The 22,670-nt window shown below is 40.9% G+C and overlaps 1 protein-coding gene across 3 annotated transcripts in view; it reads right to left on the reverse strand.

Annotated features, from left to right (window-relative positions):
• Window positions 1-243: 243 nt before the first annotated feature.
• Gpr180 (G protein-coupled receptor 180) overlaps window positions 244-22,670 on the reverse strand; it is a 29,683-nt gene continuing 7,256 nt past the window's right edge. For 2 of the 3 annotated variants that reach the window (XM_052732481.1, XM_052732484.1), the window contains exons 3-9: window positions 20,177-20,377; window positions 12,795-12,975; window positions 12,615-12,664; window positions 8,702-8,859; window positions 5,224-5,415; window positions 3,620-3,697; window positions 244-2,635 (exon numbers count right to left, since the gene is read on the reverse strand). In XM_052732481.1, the coding sequence (XP_052588441.1) occupies window positions 2,477-2,635; window positions 3,620-3,697; window positions 5,224-5,415; window positions 8,702-8,859; window positions 12,615-12,664; window positions 12,795-12,975; window positions 20,177-20,377 (1,019 nt within the window). In that variant the 3' untranslated portion in view covers window positions 244-2,476. The other variant, XM_052732482.1, reaches the window with a different exon arrangement.

The raw sequence follows: 22,670 nt of genomic DNA on the forward strand, positions 1-22,670 counted from the left end.
AACTATGCCCTGGGGGCTGGAAATATGGCTCAGGGTTTGCTGCTCTCAGGGTACTGGGATTCTGGCACTCACAGCCAGAGGCTCTCCACTGCCTGTAACTCCAATTTAGGGGATAAGACTCCCTCTTCTGGCCTCCACAGGTACCCACACACATGTGCACACACTCATTAAAATTAAAAATATATAACCTAATAAATATGTTCAAAAATCATGAAAGTAAAATAAAAAAATAAAAATGTCTGGTGAGCTTCAAAGAAACATTTATTTATTCCTACTCAGTTAAATGGGTGCTTGGTTCTAATGTCTGATGTACAGTAGGCATTTATATTATTTATACATATCAATAAAATCAAACATCTTCACATTTTCTCAAAGAAAGAAAACAGTGCTTTTTTTTTTTAACAGGATGGGGGTGTCCATAGACTGTTTTTAAAGGAAAAGAACCCCCTAATTTCAAAGGTATTGTCCGACAGGAGAAAGAAACATAGGGTAGGGACATTTCATCCTTCTGTGATTTAGAGTGATTAAGAAAAGAAAACAGATACTATTATAACATGAGATACTTTAGTCCTTGGATCTGTTAGGTAAGGGATAGTTTCATACATTTGTCAACAACTGTTTTTCTTGACTTAGTAACAGCTTTTAACAGGAAAATATAAATTATTAGCAACTGAATATATTGAAAAACAAACAGAAACCCTGTTAAAAGTTTTGCAGACGCAAGCACATTGGTCTGTGTCCTATGCCTGCCATCAGACTCCCCCGGCTCTCCGTGTAAGAGAATGGACTGTTCCCTTCTCACTGCTTCAAGTTTGCAGAACTTTTGTGTGTGGCTTAACTGAAATGTACTTGAATACAACAGGCGTAACTTGTAGAATTAGTGAGACACAGTGAGAGGAAAAAGTTATACACACTAGTGGGTTCTATAAACCTAAAATATGCCTTCCACATTTTTGTGTTAACCTGTAGCTCTCACTTACTGAAGGACAGCCGAGTACTGTTTAGAGAGACACTTTAGTCATGGGTGGACTGCATTACTTCATCAGTTTGCCAGCTGCAAACATATTTTGCCTTTAAAATGAAGCAGAATATTTTCATTTTCAATGAAACTACATGAAAGTGAAAAATAAAGACAAAACCACAGATACTTTTTAATTGTGTTACATTACCTGAACTCTTTCATTAAAAAGTTCAATTAACAGACTATTGCACCACTTCCTGTTTAAAAGCATGGTAAAAGCAAATAAAAATATTTAAAATTAGCCAAAGGTAAACAAAAAGACCCAAACGACTCGACAGACACCAACAGACTTAGTAACTGCCAATCAGTAATGACTGGTCAGGGCTCTCATCTCACACAGTGAGTACTGACAGCCACAGAGCAGTTCTGCAATCAGGCACTTCAGAAAACTACACACACACACACACACACACACACACACAAACACACCCCACGAGCACATGCAGCTTTATTACAAAGGATTCAAGATGGCAACTACTTACAATCCAGTGCCAACATGGATTATAACAAATCCAGTGAGTATTTTGTTTTTCAATTATTCATAGAAAATTTAATCCTGATTAAGTATCCTTGGGCAGGAATTCATGGGTAGTTGATGACTGAAACCAACATTTATGTGAAATGCTCCTGTTAATGTAATCTGTGTATACAGCTTAATTATGATTGGGGATTCAATGTAAGAGAAATGAATTATCTCAGGATTAAAATTTTAGTGCCATATCACATACTACTTTTTCCTTCTTTCTTTTTAAACACAAAAACCTGTTTGTCCTTTCACCCAAGTGCTCAGATTTAAAACCCTCTCTGTTCTTACAACCAATGTAACATATCTAAGATTGTCCACACATTGTCCAAAATCCTTTCCTAATCAAGATAAAGCCTGAACTAGGGCCAACAATACGGGAGAAACTGCAAATAACTCTACCCATGAATAAACAGAAGCTAATTCATTTAATTGTTCACATACTTTCTGTTTATTTCCAATTCCCTTACGTTGTAATATGAAATGCACGTCCTTTAGAACATAAAAAGTAGTTTTAAAATCAGCATCTCCCACTGACTTCGTAACTGGACTAGCTGGATATGAACAAGCGTGATCATCTGAGTGAACGCTATTTAAGACTATCAGACCTGAGTTCATTATTAATGAGGCATTGGAAGTGTGAACACCTGACCCACATATCATTTAAGTCATCTCTTCACACTTATTTCCACATCAGCTTCAGTCACCTTGAAACACTTGAAACAACACTCTTTTTAAAGTTTATTGTTTGAGCACACTCCAGACATTTATGACCTTTCTGAGTTTTGGCACTGCTGAAATGCAGTTATATAAATAACATGCTTTGCTCTCACAGTTCAGTTTTTCACAGCAAAGGCATGAAAAGAAGTCACTGCATCTGGATCCTTATTGCACTTATCCAATTCACTTGTTCTTTCAACAAAAATCAAGTATTAGAAATGAGAGCGACTTTTGTGTCCAGATGAAATGGTCAGTGGTAGTGTCACTGAGGAAAGTGAAGAAACTTCCCAGTATAGACTGTGGGACAGGAAGAGTCTGTACAGAATAACCATGGACACAGCCTGGCAAAGGATTACACCTATTGTAATAACCTGGAAAAAAGAAAAAAGAAAGGGAATGTTTCACCATGTGCAGAAACAGAAAAGTTACATTTCATGTACCATGCATCCACTCTGCGCTCTACACAGTCCTTCACCTTTACCACGGGTGCATTTCAGGAAACACATTCCACAGACAGTAGACATAACTTCAGGACTGTGACTGTTCAAGGGTAAAATCCTTTTGACGCTTAGTTTACAGATGCTACAGTGGGAGAGAAAAGTACCTGGTTTCCCAAGGGAATGCATGTTACAGACATGGGTTTTGGTAACAAGAAAAATCAGGAATGGAGCTAATTTAATCTAGCTAATAGCAGTAAAACATACTTCTGCCTCAAGTCACAGGTCTTTTTGTGGGCCATGTTCCTACTGTCCACCTGTAAACACTAAATGGCGAGCTCCGCTCTGAAATGCTGGAGCCATCTGCTGATGAAGGAAGGCAGGTATCACCACATCTAGAGTCAGCCTGCTCTAGTCTGCAGGCTGTTCCAGCAACGTGACTGTTCTGTCCATCTCGGCTAATACCTTACACAGTGAACAATTCTAATCATTTCTGTTTTTAAAAGAGATGCACTACATGTCCTCTAGTTTAATTCATAAAACATGACTTCAAAATGGGCTAAGACCCATAGAAGCTACTTCGAGGCTGGGTGTGGTAGCATGTGCTTGTAATCTCAACACTTGGAAGACAGAAACAGGAGGATCAATTCCAGTTTGAGGCCCAGAGCTATATATTCTGATCCTGTTTCAAAAGCAAACAGACCAACAAAAAAGCTATTTCTATCATTTTGCTTATGAACTAATTTTTAATTTTTTTAATGTTTATGAACTTCTAATTTATGTACTCATCAGTTTTTAAAATTTTCTTTTGAGTTTTTAAAGAACTCAAGAAACTTCTGAATGGCTAGGTAGGTATCTCCTACTTTAACATGTTCTAAATAAAGACTTAACAACATTTTCGTCATGAATATCACTTACCTTATCTCTTTGGTAGTCATTAAAAATCACAGCAATGCAGGCAAGCACTGGCTGGCATAAGAACCACAAGATACAGCCCTGAAAGAAACCGACAAGCCAGTAAGATCTGCTGTCTTTACTTGAGACGCGCCAGACTGAGAAGAGAAACAAAAGCAAGGCTGGTCGGGCAGAGTACACTGTGGTCCTCTCAGCATTAGGAGTCTGCAGTGCAGCGGGAGCACCGCGGCTTGAGGGTAGCCTGGGCTATAGAGTGAGATCCTGAATCAAAAATCAAACAACAAGTATTAATATACTTATGGCGTCGGGTGAAGAGAGGGCTCAGCAAATGTTCTTAACTGAGCATTTGCTGTTCTTGCAGAGGACCCAGGGTTAGTCCCCAGCACCCACATGGCAGCTCACAACTGTCTATAACTAGCTCCAGGGCACCTGACAAAACACAGACACTCATAAAATAAAAATAAAATCTTAACACTCTCTCTGTTGTAGGTCCTGACTGGCCTCAATTACACTTCAGCATAAATTTGAAATAAAATGTAGAAATAAATTTATTTTTGCTATGACATTAATACTTCTTTTCTCTCAATAAATTGCCAATTTTTAGAGCACTTATAACATTACACTTATAAATCTGTCCCATACATATATTTTATAGACTATCAATGCTGTGATACAGGCAGCAATTAGTAACTGAGAAAAGCAAGGTACAAATGTATACTATTTCTGCAAAAAGAAATGAAACCATGAAGTCACAGTCACATGTCCATACTCAAGTGAATTCGTAAAAACACCCCAGACGATCACAGCAGTTACTATGAATGGCAGAGTGGATTGCAGGGGAGAGGCAAGAGACTGAGGAGGAACAGGAAATTTCACATTATGCTTTTCAAATACTTTTCTCTATTTTCCCACAAAATGTCACAATGTATCTCTTTCTCAAAATTCAATTTGAAACAAGTTAATAATGCTTGGGGCACTTTGAAGATTGACAGTTTTCAATGTGTTACTACACGTAGAAAGAGAGGGAAATGTAGAGGAATGCATATATTTAAAACTCTCGAGCAGAGAGACATAGGGGCCAGTGATGAGGAAGAGGTGGGAACTAAGATGAGCGCTCAGAATTCCTCTGCTGCTCTACAGCGTTCTGATTAGACGGGCACAGAAAGGACCCACTCTGCTCACATGGACACAGGGGGTGAAGCACCAGCCTCTGGGCTGCAGCACCAGCCTCTGGGCTGCATCCTCCCATACTGAGGACAGCCCCTCAGGGCTTGTTACACAACACTGGAACTCCAAGAGTATCGGTTCAGACAGTTAACAGCTGCTAACAAACAATTTTTTAAATTCCCACAGAAGAGAAGAAAAATCACTACTGATAAGGAAAAACCAAGATGGAGCCCAAGGGCCTTTCAAGACTATACGGAAAATATTGTTCCATGGGTTCTGTACAATGGGTTCAAAGCCACATCATGCATGGCATGAAGATTAACAGAGAGCTCAGAACAGTGCCCTGGCACACAGAAAGCAACCCAGGTTAATTGCTCGCTAACTTTCCAGAAAGGAGAGTGCAGCAGACCATCGGAAGCCACTTCCTGCCCCATGCATACTTTGGCGAATGTGATGTAGAACTCTCTCTTGAGCGTGCTCCTCTCCATTGTGATGATCTGGTAGAGTCCACAGCCCAGCGATAGTGCCAGGCAGATTCTTAAGATGATCAGCAGGACCCCTGCTAAGCTGTGGTGAGAATGTGAACTATGGTGACTAGTGTCTTCAAACTGCTCCCAAAGTAGCAAAATGCTCTGTAAATAACAACAATTAGGGAAAAATAAATACCTGTTTACAATAAAACATGTTCTCAACTCTTTTGAAAGCATCCTTTATATGTTAGAAAAACATTCCTGAGGGATGCAAAGATTATCTGACTGTAAAGGTTGTCAGTTAATAGTGTAGTTCTTTTCCTGCTCTCAGAATCCTAAGTGGGATTTCTATCGAGTGACACACAAATCATCATCTCTGAGAACAAAGTGGAAAAGGTGAAGAATGGGAACTTTCCTCTAAACCTCCCTCCTTCCCTCCCAATTCTCCTCACTATCGCAAGGCTAACCTGCTTGTTTTTTTAATCTTGCTATGTGTCCCTAGCTAGCCCCAAACTCACGATGACCAAGCTGGCCTCAAACTTTGAGTAATCTCACATCTCTGCCTCCTGAGATCTGGCAATATGGCATGCGTCACCATGCCCAATTTAAGACCACTTTCAAATAGCTCAGAATCTTTTCTAGCAGAATGTGCCAAGTCCAAATTGTTGTCAAACGTCACTCTTTCTGGCAACTTCCCTACATAAAGGAAGACATTTTTGCTTATTGACTTAGATTTTATTTTACCATTATTGTATGTGTGAAGGTGCATGCCTGTACCACACCGTGTGTGTAGAGGTCAGAGGACAACTTTATGAGTTCTTCCATTGTTACATGGGTACTGGGGACTGAGCGAAGGTGGTTAGGTATCAGCCTGAAAGCACATCTGTTACATCTGGTATGAGCTCCTGGGCACTGTCACACACCCTTACTTTTCTGCTGACCTTCCCTCTCATCTAGTTATTGTGACAGTAAAAAAAAACAGAGGCCGGGCGGTGGTGGCGCACACCTTTAATCCCAGCACTCAGGAGGCAGAGGAAGGCGGAGCTCTCTGAGTTCGAGGCCAGCCTGGTCTCTATAAGGGAGTTCCAGGGAAGGTGCAAAGCTACACAGAGAAACCCTGTCTCGAAAAAACAAAAAAAAAAACAAAAACAGAGATTTCTGCTGTTCTGTTTATTGCTATCCATGTTCCCTCTGTACCTACTGAGCACCAAGGACTTATTGTTGTAATCTTTTTACCATCAAATATGCTTTTGTGCTTCCTATGTAAGCTCAGCTTTCAAAATTGAGTTGTTAGTCACTTCCAAACACCTTGGTAAATGAAATTCAGTATTAATCCAATCCTTGGGCAGGGCATGGTGGCTCATGCATGTAATCCCAGCAGTAGGGAGGTGCAGGCGATCTCTGTGACTTTTAGGCCAGCCTGATCGACATAATGAGACCCATCTCCAAACAACAAAAATCCACTTCACTGGCCTTAAGGGGTTACCAGCAGCCTCCTCCTTCCTCACCTGCTCTGTCTACTCCAGAGTCTCCTCCTTCCTCGCCTCCTCTGTCTACTCCAGAGTCTCCTCCTTCCTCACCTCCTCTGTCTACTCCAGAGTCTCCTCTTCCTCACCTGCTCTGTCTACTCCAGAGTCTCCTCCTTCCTCACCTGCTCTGTCTACCCCAGTTCTCACCACTATAGGACTTTCAGTAGACAGCTGCTTTTGTGACTCACACAGAGGACAGTTCCTTTGGGACATAAAACTCGCCATTGCTGGGGTTAGGAAAATAGCTCAGTCTCAGGCTAGTGCGTCTTACAGGTGTGAGGACCTGTGCTCATACAGAAAGAACTGTATGTGTATAGTTTATTGTGTTTGTTTACATACATCAAGTTACCTAGAGTGACTGGAAAAGCATGGACTTAAGAATGTAACCATACTTAAACTCTAACACACACAGAGTGGATGTTATAGTTTCTTTTTATTCTTTGACAGTTTTATACATGTATATAAAGAAACCAACTCTTTTCCACTCTCTTTACCCTCCCTCCCGCTGAGACCCTTCTTCCGACAACCCAGTCCTATTTTTATGTCTTTTCTGTTGGAGACGGTAACCATGACTTCCGGCTGCTTGCATGGGAGAGAGGCTATTTACTGAGGCTTGCACAACTTGTCAATGGCTACACCATTGAATCAAGTGACAACCCCTCCTCCAGCAACCATAACCAACACCAATAAGGACTGAGTCTATCCTAGGACTCGCAGTAAAAAAAAAAAGCTGGGTGTGGAAACATGTGCCTGCGATCCTACAAACACAAAAAAGCACACACAAACACACACACACACACATCCATATACCCTCCCACATGCTCATATACTTCCCATATTTCCCCCACAAACATGCATACACAAGCATGCGCAACACACACACACACACACACACACACACACACACACACACACACACACACACTGTTTATCACTAAAAGCACTATTCTTCCCTTACACTAAATTATACCTATCTGGTTTCTTAAACTATACTTCTAAACTTGACTTTTACAACAAAGAAGTATGATTATAGAACTACCATTTCTTATAAGTTGGTTTTCCATATTTAAGTCTGTATTTCCATACACATGTGCTAATATGTGGTCAGTATATTAATAGCACATGTATGCATTTATGTACTGATAGACTGCCGGTATTATTAGCATTGTTTGGCTGTTGCTGAAGATAACAGTTATGTGCAGTGTCAATCTTCAGGTCTCGTGCAGTGTCAATCTTAATTATCAGTTGGTTATTTGTTTGTGACAATAAATTAAAATTACAATGGAATGATGATTTAAAAAAACCTGCATCTTAGGCCGGGCGGTGGTGGCGTACACCTTTAATCCCAACACTTGGGAGGCACAGCCAGGCAGATTTCTGTGAGTTCGAGGCCAGCCTGGTCTACAGAGCAAGATCCAGTACAGGCACCAAAACTATGCAGAGAAACCTTGTCTCGAAAAACCAAAAAAAAAAAAAAAAACAAAAAACCCTGGATTTTTAAGAGAGCTGTGATTTTAGAATATACATGATTTTTTAAAAGATTCATTTAATTTATGTGTATAGGTTTTTTGCCTGCAGAGGTCAGAAACGGGCATCTGATCCTCTGGAACTGGAGTTACAGAGGACTGTGTGCCACCATGTGGGTGCTGGGAATTGAACCTGGATCCTCTGGAAGAGCAGCTGGGGCTCTTAATTACTGAGCCATCTCTGCAGCACCAAAAAATGCTAAAAGATTTCTTTTAATATTTAAGAAAACAGAAAAAGTAGGAAATGACATTTTTAGTAAGTCAAATCCTGCTATCTATACATACTAGCACTCAGGAGATTTGTGAGATCATGTTATCTGCATTTCTTAGAATCCCAGTGCCCGCTGTGCAGTGAGACACATTCAGATGCATTTCTGCAGGGTAAGCTCTCACCTGGGTTATGACAATGAACACCGCAATGCCTGTGGACGCAGGGGTAGAGTCCCACTGGAGAGGTCGGCTTTGAGACTTCTTCATTCGGACTATTGTCCACCCCATGCACAGGCTCAAAAGCAGGTACAACATCTGAATTTGGGAGGCAATGTCAAAAACTAAAGGGAAAGGAAAATCAAAGTCAATAAAGCTTCACAATTCACAGAATTGGGCACATTTTTTTTTTTTTTTTTTTTTTTTTTTTTGGTTTTTCGAGACAGGGTTTCTCTGTGTAGCTTTGCGCCATTCCTGGGACTCGCTTGGTAGCCCAGGCTGGCCTCGAACTCACAGAGATCCGCCTGGCTTGGCCTCCCGAGTGCTGGGATTAAAGGCGTGCACCACCACCGCCCGGCTTGAATTGGGCACATTTTAAATTGAGATGAGAATGCCCCTTTTCAAATCACAAAAACTAAGAAAATTCAGTAAGAGATATTAATGTGTAATAGTTCTAACACATTCAATATTTGACATAAAATTTGTAATTGATTATAGAAACATGGAAATATTACCATTTAGAAACATATATACATGGCTGTATTATATCTTATGTATTAGTCCAACCTTAAAGTTATTTTTCATTTCTTCTCTTTAAAGCTTTTATTGCTATATACAATTCTGACAAAAGAAATAAATTTTAAATATAATTTCTGCAATGTGGAAAATATTAGGATCCTTTCTAGGGTGCTAATGATGTTTGATGGATGAACTGTAATATGGGAATATTTTTTAAAACTGGAAAGAAATGGTATGAGATTTCATAGCCATAACATCCCTTACGTCGGAATCCTCAAGACAAATGAAGAGCTCCATGAACTAGCGCCATGCGCCACCAGGTGGCCAGCACTTGCACTGCAGGAGAACACCACTACTTTAAAAGAATTCAACACATCACCTGTATGCAGATGCACACGACATAGAAACAAATGAGTACACAAAAATCTATAAATGCTTCAGGTTCCGTGAATACTCATCTTATAAATGAATAACTGCCTACAATAAAAGCTATTACTTTTTATCACCATGTACACCAATGGCTTGTGATCACAAAGTAATGCACTGCCCCTCCACAGCTAACGCTTTCAGCTGTCACCACTTGGGTGAGATTTCCTGTGAGACACAGAAGCATCCGGGGTACAACGTAAGTTTATCAATAGTACATGTTGGCTCAAGTAAGCACCTGTTAGTAGAGTCCGGCACATTTGACAGACTTCCCCTGCTCCGTTACCTACGCTGAAACCAGCTGTTCCACACGCGCTGTTGGGGCACACCGCCTTCTGACATGGCATTCACCGCCTTCTGACATGGCATTCACCGCCTTCTGACATGGCATTCACTGCCTTGCCTCCCTGAGCCCGAGGCAGCTCTGGTTCCCTGAGGAGACCTGCACAGATTAGGCCTGCTAACTTCCCATCATGGAAGGTGAGGAGAGGCCCACAGTGCCCTACTCCGTCCTGATGAAGTAGACAGCTAGCAGTTGCTAGGAGTGGTTATGTTTCCTCAGCTTGCAAGCCGCCCATGCTACCATAGGTTACCCTAACCAAATTCACCGGTTCACCAAGCCAGACTGGGGTGCAACCGATGTGGTCTGCTCTAGGTGTGCTTTCTGGAGACGTTTCTCCCCAGGAAAGGTTCACGTATGTATGCTTATATATGTATGGTGGTGAATGCTGACAATAAACTGTTACTATACTTGAATGATGCAACCTGTCAGATCAAGCACATTTTTCTTTCATCACAAATGTTTAAATGTGATGTGAATTAATTTCTTTAAACATTTCACAAATACAGTCAGTTAACCAGATAAAGAAGTTGGCTGGAGGAATGCCTATATAAGCTCCTAAGTAGCAAAAACAAACACCTGGGGAAATCCCCTTCATTTTCCAGCTCATTTCTTTATACACAAGTTTACAAAAACCAATCAAATACCATAATTGGACAGGAAAACCTATGCTCATTGTTGCTGAAAATAATTACCTGTTATTTTATATATAAATAGATATATTTATAAATCATTTATAAAAATATATTTGTAAAAGTGCAAATGTATATAAATATTTATTTATAGATGAAATACACAGATCACATAAGAACTCTGCTCTCTTGAATTCACTCACTTAACCAGCCAACTCTTTTGTTGGAAGAGTCATCACCACTCAGAACATCAGTCATTGCAGCTAAAACCACTAGTGTGCAGAGCACGGTGAGACACATGACACAGTGGTGTGTACTTCATCCCAGGGCTTGGGGACAGCGCCAGGGTTGAGAGCTGAGGCAGCCTCGGCGACACAGCAAGCCCAACGGCAGTCACAAAGTGACCTCCTCCCTCTCAAATACCAAGGGACATAGCTCTTGCTTCACAGACAAAAAGTCTAGAATCCCCAGAACTGTAGAGGAAAAGAACAGTCGGGTACTCAACGATTCACATACAACAGACCTGATAGTCTTCAGAAGAGGTTTCTGCTAAGGTCTGTGCTGTGTGCTTTCCTCTTCAGATGTCAATTTCCTCAACTGCTGAAGTTATCTCTACAGTTTTGTCCTGCCTTAGCACTGTGATTCCATTAACCCTCCAAGCATGCTCAACAGAAAACAAGGGAGAAGCCAAGGACTAGACAGTGTTCAGAAAGGACAAGCACCTTGGGTTCGTGTCCAAGGTGAACTGTACCCAGGATCTCACAAGGTAACAGAAAGATCCTCAAGTTTCTGAATCAAAACAGGTGATGAGACCAGATGAGTGAGTCCTGAGAAGGCAAATGGCAATTATCCAAAGACACCTTGACTCAAACAGAACTATGGGTAGAAAACGAAAAGTCAACTCCAGCATGGTTCCATAGTCAACATTTGTTGCTTACCAAAGCATTAATTTCTGAGTATAAAGAATGGTGTATGACTTGATTGCTCTCAGAAGTTCTCTTTGAAACATCATAATGGCCCACGCCTTTAATCCTAGCACTGGGAGGCAGAGGCAGGTGGATCTCTGTGAGTTCAAGGCCAGCCTGGTCTACAGAGTGAGATCCAGGACAGCCAGAGCTGTTACACAGAGAAAAACCAAAAAAAGTCATGATTCTAAGACCTTTAAATTTTTTTAATTACTAAGAGTTTCTCTTATAAATAAAAGAACAAAGATGTGAGGTCAGCTCAATTATAGGCGTGAACGTGGTCTTGGATCAGAAACAGAGAAAGAGTATAGGAGAAAACAGAATTACAACAGGAAAACCCCTTCACCCCTGGGACGGGAAAACCTGGGTCTGCATCTGGGCTCTGCAGCTCACTAGGTGAATGTGCCTGGTACATCTGAGCACAGATTCTGCAAACGGGGGTCAGCAAAGCATGTCTACGTTTATTGAGGACAAACTGAAGAAGCACATGTGAAGAACAGTGAAGAACTAAGCTAGACACACCACTTATTAGTAAGATCAAACAAGATCTGAGAACTAAACCAGTCTTGTTTATCTGAGTTCTGACTAACCGTGACTAGAAAAAACTACACCACAGCAAAATAATTATTTCACCACCATCATCACCATTACCTCCATCATCATCATCATCACCACCACCATCATCACCATCATCACCATTACCTCCATCATCATCATCATCACCATCAATACACAGAGCTGGAGATCAAACCCAGGGCCTCATTCAATGCTAGGCAAGTACTCTACTACTGAGTTACCCCATTAGTTGAAAATGAAGTCCTTTGGCTTGCGCTCTCTCTCTGTCTCTCTCTCTCTGTCTCTCTCTCTCTCTGTCTCTGTCTCTCTGTGTCTCTCCCTCCAGCTCTCTCTTTCTTTCTTTCCTTCTTTCTCCTCTCTCTCTCTCTCTTTAAAGAAGATGGCAAATTTATTTTTGAAAAAGTACTCAGAAAGATTCTCACCTTCCGCCAAACTTCCCATAAGAGGTACCCCTATTCCATCTTTGGAATATCTGAGGAATTGAAGAGGAGAGCATTAATATAAATTACCAATGGGGAAAAAAACGCTCCTAATCGAGCACGGCTAACTTTGTGGACTAACTAGGACACATTAGCTGGGACGACGAACAGTGGCTGAGTTACCTGGAGAAGTGAATGTAATTGGCTAGGGCCGAGGCAGCCTGGAGCAGCAGTGCTGTGGTCAGGACCTTCAGGACCGTGTGCATGGGTCCTCCCTTCCTGATGGCCTGCCACAGCGCCTGTGCACAGACGCACGCAGTCACGAAGTACGCCAGGACGAGGAGGAAAAAGAACTCGTGTAACCCTGTGGAGAGAAGAACAGCAGTGCTTCAGTACGACAGTGTTGTCAAGTTACCCTAGAGCTCATCTTTCCAACTGGAGTCATAGCATTCTTCTTGTAAGGAAGAAAGATGGAAATTACTAACCTCTTCCCCCGGGACCAAGTTTTAACTCTAAGAAGGCAACTTAAAACAAAGCAGCTAAAGTCAACCTGCAGAACAGAGTCACTCAAGGATGCGACTCACTGTAACCAGAGTTCTGTTCTGTCTGAACACAGCCAGCAGCGACTTCAGGGCTCAGTTAGAGACACTTCAGAAGCTCAAAGTGCACGTCTTTTCTGAGAACTGCAGAACATTTAGTGTCGCCAGTAGCTTAGTAGACCTTGACTATGCGTCTCCAAGTGTGGTCCCTGATCCGGCCACATCACCACAGAACTTGTGATGGAAATTCTTGGGTCCCAATTCTAATCCACCGAACCAGAAACTGGAGGGTGAAGCCAAGCAGTCTGTTTGGAAAGCCCTATGGTGATTCTGATAATAACACATGTGAATCAGTTTGGGGAGTTTCTATTACCTTGAATTTTCATTTGGGCAAAACTTTAAGACATCTATGTCCAGAGCCCTCTTGTCTGGTACTTTCTGTAGCTACTGCCAAAGAGGAAATCCTCTGGCAGTCAGGTGACTCCATGCCAACATGAAGTAGAACTATGACAACAAATGACCACCATTCCAAGTGGCCAAGAACAAAGTTAGATGAGTCATTTTGTCTCTTCAGAATCAAATTACAAACTACAGAAAGTCAGACGTCAACGTTGAAGGTGGAAAGAGCTAATGCTGGACTCTGCCAGAGTCAAGCAGGCAGTGATGATGCAGAGTTCTGAGTGAGCAGAACATGAGCAAAGAGGACTAGCAAAGTTCAGAACCAAGGAAGAATGCAGGCGCTACACTAAAAACGGTGCCACTCATGACGTCACTTCTGCACGGTCTCCTGTAGTGTTCACGTGACCTCACAATAACCCGCATCTTTTCTCTGTACTTAAAATTAATGTTTAGAGTTTTATTTGAGAGATTTCAGGAAAAAAATTCTAATAAATTTCCAGTTAGAAGACTGGGAATTTCATGGTTGTGAATTTACAGGATTCAGTTTTCCTTTTCAATCCAAGAGGGACTGGTCCCAGGAATCTCTCAGACATCAAACAAAACCCATGGATGCTCAAGTCCCTTAAATAAAATGCATGGGATTTATGTATAAAAACCAATGCATATCCTGCTATACACTTTAAATCACCTGTAGATTATCTTCAAAACCTAATCCAACGTAAGTGCTATATAAACAGGCATTATACTGTATTGTTGAGGGAATACTGAAAAGAACACATGTGGTGGTACTGTGTTCCCCGAAATATTGTGCACCCTAATAAACTAACCTGGGGTCAGAGACAGAGCAGCCACAATATTAAACATAAAGGTTAGGCAGTGGTAGCACACACCTTTAATCCTAGCATTCCAGAGGCAGAGATCCATGTGTTCAAGGATACAGCCAGGCATGGTGACACAACATGCCTTTAATCCCAGAAAGTGAACCTTTAATCCCAGGGAGTGGTGGTAGAAAGCAGAAAGGTATATAAGGCGTGAAGACCAGAAACTAGAAGCATTTGGCTGGTTAAGCTTTCAGGCTTTCGAGCAGCAGTTCAGCTGAGATTCATTCTGGATGAGGACACAGAGGCTTCCAGTCTGATGAAACAAGACCAGCTGAGAAGTTGGCCAGGTGAGGTTAGCTGTGGCTTGTTCTGTCTCTCTGACCTTCCAGTGTTCACCCCAATACCTGGCTCAGGTTTGATTTTATTAATAAGAACTTTTAAGATTCATGCTACAAACAAAGCTGGCATGTTTTCCATATAGACCAATTTTCACATGATACTGTTCATCTGTGGCTGGCTGCACACATGGACGTGGAATCTGCTGATATGGAGAGTCAGCTGTACTGAGTCAAACCCACAGTAGTCCCCAAGAGCAGGGCTTTTACATTCTACCGAACACCAGTGTGCAATACTGGCTGCACACAGAGAGCTCTCTACTGAGTCTGTGGATGGACTTGGATTTGCTCCCCTTCCAATGAGAAGTCTGAGATTGCTCTAGCTTCCCAATTCAGTTAAATGCCAATTAATGAAGAAAAAAGAAGGTACTTTTTTATTTTAAAAAATCATTTTGGAAAAGCAAACCACGAGACACATATCCCAGTAAAAAGAGCAAACAAACAGCTCAAACTCATGATTCTGGAGCCATCAGCAAGAGAACCAACAGGAGTAAGAAGTTCTCCTACCACTGGGTGTCTCTCCTGCTCTGCTATGCAATGAGGAGCTACACATTGCCATGCAGAAAAGAAGCCAGGTTAGCTGGCAGGAAGAACCGTCAATTGTGAGGAGGGGGAACAGCTTGTAAGCTCCTTTTATAGAGAGAGACTGCACTTTAGAATGATGACACCGTAATCCTTAGATTATAGTACTGGAACAAGGCAGGAAACACAGATGCTACCAATATATTCAAAGCTGTGAGCCAATAAAATTCCTTACGCTAGCCCTGTTTTGATCTCAGTTTTTAATTTTTCCTTCTTTGTGTTAAAGAATTATACAAAGCACACAAAGCATCTATTGAAAGTTTTTTTTTCTTTGTAATATTTCATAAAGCACCCACACCAGGATCAGGTGTCAGGGTTCATTATGAAACAGATCCACATGACAAGAAAATCATGACTCTTTACTGAGAAGCCAAAATAACTTAAGGACAAAGGGACTTTATTTGGTGGTAAATATATCTCTCTGAAGAAGCTAAGATTATAGAAAACAAAGAAAAATATTTGACTGGGTGAATATATTAACCAAACTAAGACACTGACTCAAATCTTGTTAACTAAATCTTTGATAAGTGAGTCTTACCTTGAGCCTGTCCATAACATACTTTAAAGATAAAAATGCTGGCTCTCCGACCTGGGCTTTATTATTATTTTTCCTTTTAAGTAGATCAGCTCTAAGACATGTCTTTGTTTTCTCTTTAGCTACCAAGTTTACTTTTGTTTTGCCTCTGGCAGTTACAAGTCACAAGAAAGCAATTTGTGTTGTTCACATTGGAATTAAAATCTCATTTTAAAACAGGTGGGTAACTAAGTCTTAAGAGTCAATGCACACTAAAGAGAACTCTCAGAGGAGCACACAGCAGATGGTGGACACTCAGGGAATGTGTCGACTGTGAAGCGAGCCTTAAAGAAGCCTTGATGAGACGGAGTAGAGAGGACGCTTAGACGGCAGTTCCAGTAGCCTTAGCTTCATCGAGAGTGAAAAAGGGTGAAGAGCAGGGAACAGGGGCATGGAACAGGGGCACGGAACAGGGGCACAGAACAGGGGCACATTCCTGTCCAGCCTGCCTCTGGCCTCGGAGCCCAGCTCTTCCCTCCCTCAAGTGTCTCAACACCAATCAAGATTCCAAAACCATCCGATGATTTCAATCAAGATTCCAAAACCATCCGATGATTTCCAACACTGAAACTTGATGGGGCCGACACAGCAAAGATGTGTGCGCCTGGTCAGGCCCACAACATCTCTGTCTGTCTCTCTGTCTGTCTTCCTACCCCCACCCCCCCCCCAACCCCCCCCAACCCCGGCTCCTTTTTTTTTTAATTTTTAGTTTTTAGGTTTTTGAGACAGGGTTTCACTGTGTAGCCCTGGCTGTCCTGGAACTCACTATGTAGACCAGGCTGGCCTTGAACTCAGAGATCTGCCTGCTTCTGCTTCCCGAGTGCTGGGAGTAAAAGCATGTGCCACTACCACCTGACTTTTTTCTTAAGATACTTAGTACCCCGCAGCTGCAACACTTTACTAGAGCTAAGCACTTATCTTTAGAACATGGAGGGGAAAGGGGAAAACAAAAGCATAAATGTATCTATTGAAATCTAGACAAAATAGCAAAGCCTATAATAGTATTTCAATAAAAACCAGCTGTTTGGACTGGAGAGATGACTCAGTGGTTAAGAGCACTGACTGCTCTTCCAAAGGACCCAGGTTCAATTCCCAGCACCCACATGGCAGCTCACAGCTGTCTATAACTCCAGTTCCAGGGGATCTGGCACAGACACACATGCAGGCAGAACCCCAGTGTACGTTAAAAAAATAAATAAATAAATCTTAAAAAAAAAACCCAAACAGCTGTTTGCTTTAGGCAACATGCTTTCAAGAGTCTAGGTACTTCAAAGAAAAGCAGAAAACATAGTTAATAATTTTAATCTTTTAATTTTTTCATGTTTTGAGAATTTCATGAGTTAATATATTTATATCATTTCCACCTCCTTCCCCCCCAGCTCCTCCCATTTGCACCCCCTCTCAAACTCATGATTAATCTTTTAAAGGAGCCATTTCATTTTTTTCTACCTGAAAAGTCTTATATTCCTACTTAGTAGTTTGTTAAGAGCCATCAAATTTGCCTTAGTTAGTTTTGTAAAATAAGATTTAACTACGAATCAGGGATTAACGAAAGTCTAGATTTAGAATGCATTAACTGGACCAAAGGAAAGGAAACAGTTGTAAATTTAAAGAGAATAGCATGCAACATTAATGGTATGTTGTCTGTAGTACGTATGACAAACAGGTTTCTAAAAGAACTGGAGACTATCCCCTGGAAACAAATTCTATACCAAGGCTACACAATAGGAAGGGCCCTCTTAACCTGTACCATAAAACCAGCACATCTCCCTCAGGATGTGGGACACAGCTTTCTACAACAGTGGTTCTGCACATTAGAAGCAACCTCAGCTCTGATTCAATGCCTGGCTTACAACCCAAAACAAGTCTGAGTCTTGGGAGAAGTGAATTTATTTTTCATTTTACTTTTTGGTTTTTTTGAGACGGTGTCTTACTATATAGCTCTGGCTGTCCTGGAACTCACTATGTAGACCAGGCCTGCCGTGAACTCACAGAGTCTGTCTGCCTTTGCCTCTCAATATTTTTTTTTTGAAAAATAAAAATAACAATAATAAAAAAGCTTCTCTATATGTATACACCTTCTCTATATGTATAGTGATGGGTTAAGAATCACCAACTTAGCCGGGCAGTGGTGGTGCACGCCTTTAAGCCAGGCGGATCTTTGTGAGTTCGAGGCCAGCCTGGTCTACAGAGTGAGATCCAGGAACGGCACAAAGCTACACAGAGAAACCGTGTCTCGAAAAAAAAAAAAAAAAAAAAAAAAGAAAGAAAAACAAACAAACAAAAAAAAAGAATCACCAACTTAAACTGCAATATAGACCTACTCACAAGGGCTTAATGCATTTTAATTGATAAAGTAATATAATTTTCAGGAAGTAAGCCAGCCATAGACTGGTTTCCAATAACTCAAGGTACTTTTGGGCTCTTTTGACTGTGAAATAATCAGTCCCTGCAGGGTGGCTCTGCACATAATCTCATGACCAATCACATATTGTCAGGGCATGACCTGTGTAACTTTCCCATTTTAGAATAAGCTTTTGGATACCAAATCAGTAACAAAAGCCAGAAGAAGTAGGCCAGAAAGCCGAGGACTGACAGCCAGATTGGAGTTATTTGTGTGAATTCTAAAGAAAAGCTAGCAGAAGTCCTGGCTGCTAGGAAACCATTAGAGGTGTGGGCAAGTTCAGAGAAAGTCAGGACAAGATGACTCGAATTTGGAGGCCCCAGCGCAGCAGATGGACTTGCTTTATGCTGTGGGGTTGAAGTGCAGATGCCAAACTGGGGATGCGGAAAAAGGAACTGAAAAAGGAGCCAGCACAAGGAAAACAGCGTTCTTCAAGGTTCTGAGAGCTGCAGGCCGAGCATCTGCAGGCAGCAAGGGGAGGGCCCACGGCCAGGCAGGGCATTACTGCCTCGCATGGCCTGAGCAGTCCTAAAGTAAGTGTCCCAGGAAATAAGGGAGTTTGGGAAATAACGGCCTCCAACCACACAGGGCCGTTAGTAGAAACCCATGCCCAGTGCTCTCCACTGGCCTGGGCTTCACCAATGTCATCTTACAGTACTGAGAACAGCCACTGGCATGGCTTGCAAGGATAAAGCATGGCAGACTGACTTCCAGAAACGGTCTACAGCCTATGGTGTCATTAGCCAAACACAGCCTAAGTTAATTTGTGCTCACAAACATCTTGAATGGCTGTTATTTCCTTGACAGAGTAATGCTTTAAAACTACTCTAAGACACTTAGTGCCCCCACTGTCATTCTAAATGTTTTCAAAATCAAAGGACACTTTAAGACTCACCCTGTCACATTCCATTTGTGACCTGCTATTACACATGCTTTGATTTGTTTCTCTAGTGATATTCATACACTGAACTTAATCAATCAAGTCTAATGTGGCCTTACTCCTGTTCAATTCAACTGCTTTATTGTCAACAAGACCCAATGGCATTTTCTTTATTGACTTCTTCAAATGGCCAGTGACCATGAGGAAGTGAACCCTAAGCCCCTTTCCTTGACAGGGGGCCTACATAGATGCTTACCCCAGCATGTGAACTGACAAATCTGTCACCCTTAGAGGACATTCACCATGCTCTGGCCAATCATTCCTACGTGGCTACAATCTCATTTCAGTAGGGCAAGGCACAGTGACCTGAAATTTTAACGAAGACTTGTGGGAATAAATTTGATTCCAGAAAACACCACAGACTTGATCATTACTACCTAAGAACCCAGAAAAGCAAGGTCTAAGTCTGCTCAAAACTAAGGGAAGGGTAGTTTAGTTTATACCTTAAAGTAGATTGTTCAGTTCATTAACATTTTTGATCATAAAAACAATGCTGCTGGGTGGTAATGTCGCACGCCTATAATCCCAGCACTTGGGAGGCAGAGGCAGGCGGATCTCAGTGAGTTCAAGGCCAGCCTGGGCTACAGAGAGAGATCCAGGAAAGGCACCATAACTACACAGAGAAACCCTGTCTCCAAAAAAAAAAAAAAAAAAAAAAAAAAGCCAAAATGTATAAAGAAAACTAAAAATTATATGATTCTATTACCTGTATATACAACTACCTGTTAATATTTTATAATTTGTTTTACTTTCTGTCTTTAATATACTCAAAGTCAAGCTATATAAAATTTAGCATTCTGCTTTTTTAAACTTCAGCTGCTTTCCGTTTTTAATATTCTAAGAAGGTAAAATGAAGATACCTGTGCTCAAATCTCTTCTGTATTTAGGATACATTTAAACACACATCTTACCAGATTCTCCAGCGCTGAAATGGTCAAATGGGTTTCCTTCAGCATCTGGGTTTAGTAACACCATTTCAAATGGGATCTCTTCCAGCTGGGGACTCTCCGTGTCATCTGTGCAGGTGAACTTGTCTGCATAAAACACATGCCATGTCTGGGGAGCCGGAGTCTGGGACACCGTCAGGTTATGCTCTGTCTGGTTCATTGTCACTGAGAGAGAAAGAAAACAGCACCTTTCAAAGCAATCTTCTCAATGTCTTAGTAATAGAATTAATTTGAGTTTAAAATCTTTTTTTTTTTTGCCTCAAAAATTCAAGCCCTGGTATAATATTAGAATAAAGCATAGAGACTATAAAGCAGACTAAAATGAATAATTTAAGCAATAAAATCACTATAAAAGTATCAATAACATACCACAAAAGAGAAATGGTTTCACTGAAACTGAATTTTTAATAAATATTTACAAAGTTTTAGTGGGTTAGCAACATTTAAAAATTATTTTATATGGTAAAATATATACCAAACAATCATTTTAACCATATGATCACAGCATGTAGCAGCTGCAACCACAGTTTTGGAAGTAACTTCCTTAATTTAAATTTAAAATGGAATCTTTTGCTAGGAAAATCCTTATATCCAAAAGTTGTACCTGTTTAAAAAAATGTTTCTTCTAACTAGTCTTTCTTTTCCAAAGGTACTAATAGAAGTAAAAAGAAATGACAACGATTCTGGGTCAGATCCGTACACGGGAGTGAGATACGAAGGACAGACTCACGAAGGCTGGGACACAGAGGTCTGTCCTGGGAGCTGGCTTCAGTACTGTGCCAACTTGACACAAGTCAGTTATCTCGAAGGAGGGAACCTCAGTTGAGAAAATACCTCCATAAGATCTGGCTGTAAGACATTTTCCTAATTAATGATTGATGGGGGAGGGCCCAGCCCAGGTGTGTGGTGCTATGCTTGGTGGTCCTGAATTCTGTAAGAAAGCAGGTTGAGTAAGCCAGGAGGAGCAAGCCAGTAAGCTGCATTCCTTCATGGTCTCTGCATCAGCTTCTAGCTCTAGGTGTCAAATTCTCAAAGCTCTTAGTAAGAATTTAATATGACATCAATACATGGCTCAATGAGACTGCTCAAATGTGGGCATGTCCTCACAAAACAAGTCTCTGTCATGTTGCTGTGTTTACATTTAGACTTTGTCTCAATGACAGACATAAAACTATGACATTGTATCTCCACTGTGAGGCAGCTCTGGATGCTTCTCTTTAAATTATACAGACGCATATAAACAGAAACACAGCAGTGCTTCCAAAAGTGACGCTGGATTTGGTTTGTCTCACTGTCTTTTTGCAGCCAGCCTCATGACAATACTGTTATTATTTTTGAGACAAAAGACTACAACACAGCATGCATGTTCTATGAGGGTGTAATTAGTATCTCAAATATTAACAAAATGTGAATCACTGAAGTAGTGTTGAATGGCTAATTGTTCAATCATTATAAAAAGAAATGAATACTGTTAACCAGAATGCATAGTAAAATACTAATGCCTAAAATGATTTTTAAAGTATACCAAATACACAAAAGGGATCATGTGTATGAGATATATGAGAGCAAATTATTCTCTATGTAATATTGTATTTAACTACTTGATCTGACAACAAATTATTTGGCATCTGTTAGTTTTTAAATAAATTTATACTAATTTTCAGTGTCTTTAAATGTCTTGTGTGCTTGTTTTTAGCTAAAATGGACAAAGTAGTTTCTAGTTTAAAAAAAAAAGCCTGAGCTGGAGGCATACCTTAGTGGCAGTTCACTTACTTTGTATCAACAAGACTCAATCCTTATACAACAACACACACACACACACACACACACACACACACACACACACACATCTTTTATGTTGGGGATGGAGAGATTGCTCAGTGACTAAGAACACTGTTGCTTCTGCAGAGGACCTGGGCTCAATTCTCAAAACCCACAAGTGCTCACAACCACCCCTAACTCAGTTCCAGGGTATCTATTTGCAACACTCTGCACAGGTATTTCAGATTGATCCTTATTTTCAATGTGTACCAGCAGTAAGGGCAGGGCAAAAATAACGAGCTTATTAAGGTTGTTAATTCTGTAAAAATCAGATTACTAGTCTGAAAATGTACTTGTTCCTAGGGATTATTATTAAGAGTAATTATTATTATTACAGTGTCATGAAACAATGAATATGCCTTTTTCACTGAAGGCTCCTGAGTAGCAATATATTATAAATATGACCATTAGTAATTCAAAAGATTAAAACAGATTTTAAAGCTAGGATTTTGTTGAAAAAATTGACAAAATTGATAAAGCATACATGTATAAAATATACATACACCAGCCGGTTTGTCGACTCAACACAGCCAGAATCATCCTGAAAAAGGAGCCTAGGTTAAGAAATTACTTCCCAGGCCTGTGGGCAAGTCTGTAGGGCACTTCCTTAATTGGTGGTTGAGGAGAAAGGGCCCAG

The sequence above is a fragment of the Peromyscus californicus genome, unplaced genomic scaffold, assembly GCF_007827085.1.
Source record: "Peromyscus californicus insignis strain IS unplaced genomic scaffold, ASM782708v3 Scaffold_12__1_contigs__length_115047231, whole genome shotgun sequence".
Classification (NCBI taxonomy): Eukaryota; Metazoa; Chordata; class Mammalia; order Rodentia; family Cricetidae; genus Peromyscus; species Peromyscus californicus.